At 38.0% G+C, this 9,195-nt stretch overlaps 1 protein-coding gene across 2 annotated transcripts in view; it reads left to right on the top strand.

Annotated features, from left to right (window-relative positions):
* Positions 1-1,393: 1,393 nt before the first annotated feature.
* The window catches only part of BBS7 (Bardet-Biedl syndrome 7), a 32,267-nt gene continuing 24,465 nt past the window's right edge, over positions 1,394-9,195 (top strand). Inside the window, exons 1-4 of one of the 2 annotated variants that reach the window (XM_020781466.3) lie at positions 1,394-1,605; positions 4,155-4,220; positions 6,425-6,487; positions 7,980-8,155. In XM_020781466.3, the coding sequence (XP_020637125.2) occupies positions 1,570-1,605; positions 4,155-4,220; positions 6,425-6,487; positions 7,980-8,155 (341 nt within the window). In that variant the 5' untranslated portion in view covers positions 1,394-1,569. The remainder of the gene's footprint in view (positions 1,606-4,154; positions 4,221-6,424; positions 6,488-7,979; positions 8,156-9,195) is intronic. The other variant, XM_073001702.2, reaches the window with a different exon arrangement.

Genomic DNA, 9,195 nt, shown 5'->3' with positions numbered 1-9,195 from the left:
CTCGATCTAGGACTACTCTATTTGGAACTTTGTCCTGCCAGGTGATACCAAAAATACGTCGGAGGCAGCGCATATGGAACGTATTCAGCTTTCTCTCCTGCCATGCTTGAAGGGTCCAGGACTCACTGCAGTACAGGAGTGTGCTCAGGACACAGGCTCTATAGACCTGGATCTTGGTGTATGCTGTCAGCTTCTTATTGAGCCATACTCTTTTCGTGAGTCTTGAGAACATGGTAGCTGCTTTGCCAATGCGTCTATCCAGCTCGACATCTAGGGAAAGAGTGTCAGAGATGGTTGAGCCAAGGTACACAAATTCATGGACAACCTCCAATTCTTGCATGGAGATGGTAATAGAGGGAGGTGAGTCCACGCCCTGGCCCATGACTTGTGTTTTCTTCAGGCTGATAGTTAGTCCAAAGTCTTGGCAAGCCTTGCTAAAACGATTCATGAGTTGTTGGAGGTCTTCAGCAGAGTGGGCAACAATGGCTGCATCATCGGCGAAGAGGAAGTCCCGCATGCATATCAGCTGAACTTTGGTCTTTGCTCTCAGTCTAGAGAGATTAAAGAGCTTTCCATCTGATCTAGTCTGGAGATAGACACCTTCTGTTGCAGTTCTGAAGGCATGCTTCAGCATGACAGCAAAGAAAATCCGAAATAGGATCGGCGTAAGGACACAGCCCTGTTTCACTCCACTTCGGATGTCAAAGGGATCTGATGTTGAGCCATCAAAAACTACAGTGCCCTTCATTCCCTCATGAAAGGACCTGATGATGCTAAGGAGTCGAGGAGGACATCCAATCTTCTTCTTCTTCTTCTTCTTCTTACTATTATTATTTTATTATTTTTATTTTTATTTTTATTATTATTATTATTATTATTATTAAAAATACAAGGCACAGTCAATAACAATTATAGAAACATTGACTGGTATTATATAACAGATACAAGTTTTAACAAAAAACCTAAGTATCTGTTAAATATCTTGTTGTTGTTATCATTATTATTACTATTATTATTATTAGTAGTAGTAGTAGTATTATTGGATGCATCCAACAAATTCTCCAGCTGTGGACCGGCATTCCATCGTTGCCCTCGTTGGGCAGTTTCCTCTTTTAAGTTTCAATTGAATTGCTGTTTCGTTATCTCGCAAGAACACCCTCCTCACACACACACTCACTCCTTTGTGGAGCGAATCTCCCCTTTCTCGCCGCCATAGCTCTCGGCGCTGAATTCCAATTTTATTTATCTAAAATATTTTTAGCCCGCCTTCCCCCTTAAAACGAACTCAAAGGCTGAAGGACATCTTGCACTAGATTGGCAGTTCCTTGTTCAATCCCAAGGCACGGTGAAAGCGGATCCCACCTCTTCACTTTGTGCTGTGACCAATTGAAACAAGGAGAAGGCGGAAACCTGTGAGCGCCTGCTTGGTTGTCATGGTAACGAAGAGCTGGCGCTTGTGAGGCCTTGTTTTGTTCTTCCGTCGTGTGCTCGTCTTTGGGCGTTGTGGTTCCTGGGAAGCCTTTTGAGTGGATATTTAGACTCTGCGGAGGCTAACGTTTCGCCGCCAGTATGGATCTGAGCCTGAACCGGGTGGATTATCTGCAGGTAAAGTGGGACGGGAGGCATGTTGTGTGCCGGCGAGCACGGCTCTTTCCATCATTCGCTCCTGCTCTTAGGACAGGCAGCTTCCCTAGACCAGCAGTTCTCTTTCCATGTTACCGATTTCTGCTTCATGGGCAGAAATTCCACTGGTAATGGGAGCATGGAGAAAGCTTGATTTCTTGAAGATTTACCTGGCATGCAATAACAGGAGGGGAGCTCTGCCAGAAGAGGGTTGAAGAGACAGAGCTCGTCTTGATTCTTGGCGCGAAATATGAGGAAATTACCCATCCCCATGTTGCTTGAAAATAAAGAAAGAAAAATCCATCGTATTCGTCTTGGTTTAGCTAGCATACTCTGAGAAAAAGTTCTGTACAGTATAGGGAAGAGAGATGGCCTTGAACTTCTGGGGTGAGAAGCTTTTGAGCTTCATAGAACTGTTTTTCCTAAAAAGAATGGGGCATTTATCTTATTGTTAAATTTCCCCACAATCAGTGTGAAAGTATTTTTCTTGGCAGTCTCCTGGACCAAGGGTGGGGGAAGGTTGCCTCCAAATTCTTTGCAAGCATTCAGTTGTGTATAATTAACTGGATGCAGAAAGGTGGTTTTGTGTATGTGTTTGGATATTAGAAACCTACATTTATATCTTTACAATAAGATATGTGTTGACCCTAAATATCTGCTTTCATTGTATTCTTAGTGACGAGATGGGGTGAAATTATTATTTCTACATGTGTACTCACTCTTTTCAGACTGGCATCCCCCAAATAGTTCACACATTAATTAAATACAACTGGAGCAGAAGTGCATATACATGGTGTCTTCTCTGCATTCTTTGCTGTTATTTTCTCACTAGGCAGTTGACCTCAGATGAAGTCAGGTGCCTAGTCCAGTGATCCAGGAGCTGGCCATGATTGTGTCTTTGCTTACTTTCCTGTCTCCCTCTCCTATGAAGTCATAGTGCTTCATGACAAAGCTATTTGTATATGGTAAGAAATATATTTAAATGGTAGGGAAAAAAGACAGAATCTGCAGTGGCTAAACATGGCATGGCTACAGACCAAAAACACTATCATCTACTATCTTACTCTTGTTACTAGTCCATGAATGAACGGAAGGATTTGCACAGTAAAAGCTTTTTCATGGAAACATGATATGAATTAATGGGAGAAGGGGACAGGCAAGTAAAAAGCAATTTTGTTTTAAGCAATGGACTTAATTACAAACTGATCCTATTCATGATTATCCTAAAATTAAGACATTAGTAATACTGCGTATACAAAATCATAGCTTTATCTGAAAAGTTACATAATAGGTAGATAAAAAGGCTGCATGAAGTACCTTTAACTTATTTTTAGTGTTGTTCCAATTCTTTATTATTCAATCTGTTATAATAATAAAAACACTTTTTGTTTTGTATGTCAGACAACTATTTCTTAGTGGCATTTATTACATAAACACTCCTGTTTTGTGCCTGGTCCTGGCTCAGTAAAGGCAGAAGGGAAAGAAAAAGAAGTACATGCCTTTACCTGTGCAACAGATGGTGATATCAGCGGTGGGGGAATTACTTCCTTTTGCAAGAGATCTCCTTTAATCAATAGCGACTTGCCACTTGTGGTGACATCTTATCCGCGGCGCATGCGGAGCTGTGCAACAGGGGTTCAGCCAGTGTTTATTTGCATTTTATAGTCACTTGGCCCTAGTGGTTTAATTTTTTTTCTTTATGAAGGTATATACAGTCACAATGCAATATGCCAGGTGTCGTTGCTCATCTGAGGTTGTGTTTACCTAATTTTCATACCTGCTAAGGACCAGATGATTTTTATGATGTCCTGATATGTAAAACCATAGAATTCGAAGAAGTGTACTTTCTTTTTCACATGACTGTGTGCTGTACGTGGCAACTGAAGATACATGAAATGGTATCTAACAAAGTGGATTCTAGTTCATTAAATCTTATGCTACAGAAACAGGATAATGTATGCATTCCTAGTTAGAAGTACAGGCTACCAGTGATCTTTGGGGCTGAGTTTTCACTAAGTGTTTTTAGGATTGCAATCTTAAAACTGTTAGTCTTCTAAGTACCACAAGGCCCTTTTTAATAAAGACATTTCTGTTAGAAACACTGGATCAGCACAATGTTCTGAAATATGTTATGGCAAAATTTGTATGATTCTTAGATGTCTGTATTTTTGTAAACACTTTAAAGCAGCAGTCCCCAACCTTTTTAAGCCTGTGGATTGGTTGGGGAAGGTGCCCCCCTGCGCTTGTGCGCATGAGCGAAGGAGTGGGTGCTTGCTCGTGCGTGCGTGTGCACAAAGGGTGGTGCGGTGCTCGCATGGGCGCATGCATGCATGTGCAAAAGGGGTGTGCGGGAAGGAAGTGCATGCAGGGGTGGGGGTAGGTCTGTCTTCACGGCCTGGTCCGGCTAAGGCCATGGACCAGCATTGGGCCATGGACTGGAGGTTAGGGACCTCTGCTTTAAAGAACAGTTCAGTATTGATTTGAAATACATGACTTGGTATATTAGTAATAAAGTGATTCTTCTCAATTAGGTTGGAGTGACCTCTCAAAAGACCATGAAGCTGCTTCCTACTTCAGGACGCAAGGCGACACAGAAGGTACAGAAATTAGTTCAGTTGAAATATTTGTATCTGGTGAAGTTTAGATATACAAATTATATTCTGTCATAAATAGTAAACACACACACACACACACACACATTGGGAGAAATGCATCATGTAAATAAAACTAATAATATAAAATAGACATTCTATATTTATAGGAGTTTTTATATCTGGCTGAAATCCTCTTGTGCAGTTACACAAATGGCATAACTTGGAAGTAAATTGCTATAAATTACGAAATCTTCATAGACATTATGTTTTGCATCTTGAGTCTCTCAAATTGGCATGCAAAAGATAATGCCTATACAGATTTCTTAATGTACAGCAATCCACATCTAAAAGTTATGTTGTTTGGGTAACCACAAGGGGATTCTAGCTACTGTTATCTTTTTTCAAATCCTCACTTTCTTTTATGAATTATGTAACCCTGAGAAATCTTATCCGTAACAAAAACATTATACATTTTTAAGTAGTATGTTATATAAGTGATGCTAAAAACAGTGAGTTGTCTGGTTGCTGATGGTTGTTTTTTTTACCATGCATTTTTTTATAAATGAAGTTGAGGAGGAATCTGAAGAAAAAGAGAATGGTTTTACAATTGTTCTAGAAGGCATTCCATGACAGTAGTGAGACAACAAAGGGTGGAAGAATAAAAATTACTGGTAAGATTATAGTGGGTATTAGGGCAGTGAGAATTTTATCTGAGAGAAGATTCAAAAGCCTAAGTAATTCCACCATGGGTTTGAGGCCTAGCTGTGGTGGAGATGTTAGTGTACCACCTTGCAAGCTGTTCCCATGAGACCTTTGTTACCCTTTGGTGCACTGCTCAAGGTTTTTCTTAGTGGAGTATCATTGCTAAGTAGCTCCAGTTGTTTTCTTCTTCTTCTTTCAAGTTCTGCCTGGATTAGGGGCTTAAGTATATATATGGGCAAGACAAATCTGCAAATGTTTGGCCCATTTTTCTTTCTGATTGAGATGTATGAGCTCAGGAATTAGATAGTTATTACTTTGAGATCTCATTGCCTAAGTATTAGCTTAGGTAAGTTAGACTATATTAGTTTCCCTTGTTGTGGCTGTTCCTGAACTATTTCTGTAATTTGGCTTTTTTCTCTTGCTTTGAAAAGTTATTTCTCTTTTTAATCAGGCATTTCTTATTTATAAGAAATATAAATATTTCTTAAAAATAAGAAATATTTCTCCACAACTTGTGTATTTATTTAGAGTGTGGATTCAAGAGTTGGTTCTAAATCCACCCTTGACTCCTTGTCCTGCTTGGTGTGGTGATGGTTCTTCTCTGAAGGGCTGATTTCAGCTGTCGGGGGTTATGTTCCTTCTTCACTTCTCACCAGCCCCTTTCACCGTAGCCCCTTTCACCACAACATCCTTTTTTGCTGCCCAGTGTTGCAACTGAAGAGCATCAGTGGAGGGTAATAGCAAGGGGATTTTGGAACCTGTTTCAGGCAATACCCAGAATAAAGGATTTGGCAGTTGATCCTGTGAAGTATTTATAGGCTTTGAGAAGTTTAGGCCTCCATAGAGCTTTCACCCTGATGTGATCACAGCATCATCATCTTAGAACTGCAGAGCTGGATCATCATAAGAATTTGAGAATCATTGCATGGGCTGAAAGACTAAAGGAATTGCTCATCAGGCAGTAGTTTTACAGAGATATGAAAAGATTGACAGTTACACAGTTGGCTGCATAAGGCAGAAACACTTTCATGTAGCATTTCAGCTTCCAACATAACACAGGAATGCTTTGCTAATCAAGGCTGCTCAGAATCAGAGAATGAACCAGAGCTTTAGCAGAGGAGATAAGAGGGATAGGATTCCCATCACCCCACTCTCCATTTTTGGCAGTAGTACAAGAGAAACAGGACTTGGGGCTTGGTGGCAAAAATGACTTGCAGCTTGCATACGGAGAGCAAATTGCTGTTGCATACTGAGTTTGAAATGAGATTTCTTAACTAGAGGCAATTTGCTTCCAAAAGTTAATACCTGTGCAAGAGGATTTTAGCCATTGGCTTTGAGAAAATAAGATATACGAGTTGAACTGTCAAATAGGCGTGTGTAACTGTGGAATGGGAAGGAAGAGGAACCTTGATGCTTAGCCAAATATCAGCTTTGTTAAATATCATAAAAATTTCCTCAGACCTTTAAAGGACTAATATAGACATAGCTTTTTCTTTGCTTTTAAGGTTGTCATTGGAGATCATGATGGTGTTATTACCTGTTTTGGTATCAAAAAGGGAGAAGCTGTGGTAAGTAATTTTCTTTATAGCTTGAACAGTTACTATTAACATTGTTTTTCAAGACTGTTTTAATTAATTAATTTTGCAAAACATGATTGTATTAAAGGTATCTTTCTACTACTATAATTGATCTGTGAGCAGGATGGGTTCCCCATGTCTTCTCACATGCTCTCCCTTCAATCTTTTTGGAAGCTCGGGATCTTCAGGAGAAAAATACTCTAGTCCACAGAGCTAGCTGTGTTACTGTATTTGAGCACATCTAAGGAAGGAAGTCTTGTGGCCTCTTTAAGACTAATAGATTATATAAGAAAGATTATATAAGAAGGTCAGCCCTATTGGTACTCCCCAAAATTACACAAAATTAATGGAGAAATTTTAGATAGGTACTGGAGAAACTGTGAAAGCAAAGGCACACTAGAACACATGTGGATCTCTTTCCCCAAAGTGGAAGCATATTGGTGGGAAATAATTAAATGGGTAGAAACATTGTTGAATCAAAAATAATTAAAAATAAAGCTGTATTATTATTTTGAATATTTAAGGACGGAACTGAAAAATTATTCAATGAAGACCTAATTGCACATCTTATTGGTGCAGCAAGAGTTGAAATTGCACTAAACTGGAGAAATGCTCAATATCTTTCAGTACAAAAATTTGAGAACAGAATCTGGCAAATGGTCCTAATGGAAAAGCTGATCAATCAAGTTAAAATATAAAGAGGGGAAATAAAACAGGATAAATGTATGAAAACTTGGCAACCATTATTAACATATGGAGTTAGCTCAAGAAAAGAAGAAAGTGATATGGAAAGTAATTTGAATTGCTGGCAAGTAATATTTTAAAAAATTAATTATGTTAAAATATGAACTAGTGGATGTATAAACAAAATCTACTGAAAAAATATGTACGGTAAATGTATTGTACTACAATTCTAACTTGCATTATCATATTATGGATGTTAATAAAATTTTAAGAAAAAGACTAATAGATTTGTTTTATTTTATTTTTTTATTTATTTGTTACATTTATAGCCCACCTATCTAGTCGTACCGACTACTCCGGGCGGGTTTTTGTATAAGCTTTTTAATAGATCACAGATGCTGAAAAATGCGAAAGGAGTGAATACTATCCATAGCATAGTCTATGGTGCCCTCTAGTGTTCTGGTAAATACATATTTATATGTATTTCTGGGCTTTTTATTTAGTATTTTCAGACAGCAAGTAAGTGAATCTGTGGATATTGATCCCACAAATAGGGGTTCCGGCTGTATTACAATCCACTTCCACTCATGCTAAAATAAATGCGTTATGTTTAAAGGTGCCACAAGATTCCTTCCCTCCCTTTTTTGTTATACAGTGATATTATTGAATCTGCTGTAGTTGAATATAACATTAGAATTTAGCCTTAAAGGAATATGAAAAGTATTCACATATTTTCTGTATTTTAAAATTATATTCAACTTCATTTGAGATGGTACTGAGCATTTTCTTTCCCTTTTAGCCAATATTCAAGACCTTGCCAGGGGAAAAGATTGCAAGGCTAGAACTTGGAGGTGCTCTTAACACACTCCAAGAGAAAATTTTTGTGGCTGCAGGATCTGAGGTTAGAGGTTTTACCAAAAAAGGGAAGCAGTTCCTTTCATTTAATACCAACCTCACTGAGAACATCAAAGCTATGTATGTATATTGAAGATTATATTATAGTATTTAGATGTGTTGACTGTTAGATGCTAAATTGTTGTCTTAGCAAGTGGATTGAAGGGTTATTATGTTTCACTTTTTAGAAATAATAACCTATTAGAGTGCAGTACTCTGTATTCTAATACTGTTTCTTCAGCATGCAACATTGTATTATAATACCACAATATAATGCACAGTGCTATTATAACAACATCCCCTTCAGCACTGTATGTACACAAGCACAGATTTTAACAGAAGTCAATATAACAAATATGGAAATGAGCTGGTTAATAAAATATTATCAGTTCATTCGAAAGAGAAGTATGCAAAAGTATGGTGCTTCAGCTGAGCTACAGTTAAATTAGATTGTAATTAAGTTAAATGAAATCAGATCTTCTAATTGCATTTCCTATTACTCTCAGTACCTTATTTTTGTATTAATTTAATCTGTTGTAATTGCTACAGATACAAAATTTAAGATTGTTTATTGGAAGCTCATGTGTTATAAAAATATGTTGGCCTTGTTCTGATACAAATGTTGGTGCCTGTGATTGCTACATATCTGTAAAAGTTGCTTAAACAGGTAGTAACACTCAGACTGAATATCCTAAGAAGTTAAAAACAGCATTTTCAATAACTTGTACTGTTCTGAATGCTTAAGTTGTATTTCCACGATAGCAGTGCATAAAGAAACAATAAAAACTAAATGCTTCTGTGGTAGGGTATCACAGAAAAGGATGGATAAAACTGAGCTAATTGTGACATCAGACATTTAATGGCAGTTAATTCATCTAGTCTTCTTTTAAATACTAGACCACATTTGTTTGTCTGAATTTGTTGCTTAGGGGAATCAAACTATGGTGTGTGTATAATGGTGCCCCACTAGCTGTCTACAAGTTGAAAAGAAATGTTTTCTGGTGAACACAATTACAAAGTGCTAAGCGTTCCAACACTGGAGGTGTTCAAGAGAAAATTAGACAGTCATCTGTCAGATATACTTTGGTTTGGATTCCTGCATTGACAGAGGGGTTGGACTT

Source organism: Pogona vitticeps, chromosome 5 (genome assembly GCF_051106095.1).
Source record: "Pogona vitticeps strain Pit_001003342236 chromosome 5, PviZW2.1, whole genome shotgun sequence".
Classification (NCBI taxonomy): domain Eukaryota; kingdom Metazoa; phylum Chordata; class Lepidosauria; order Squamata; family Agamidae; genus Pogona; species Pogona vitticeps.
This window is presented reverse-complemented; position numbering and strand designations above follow the sequence as displayed.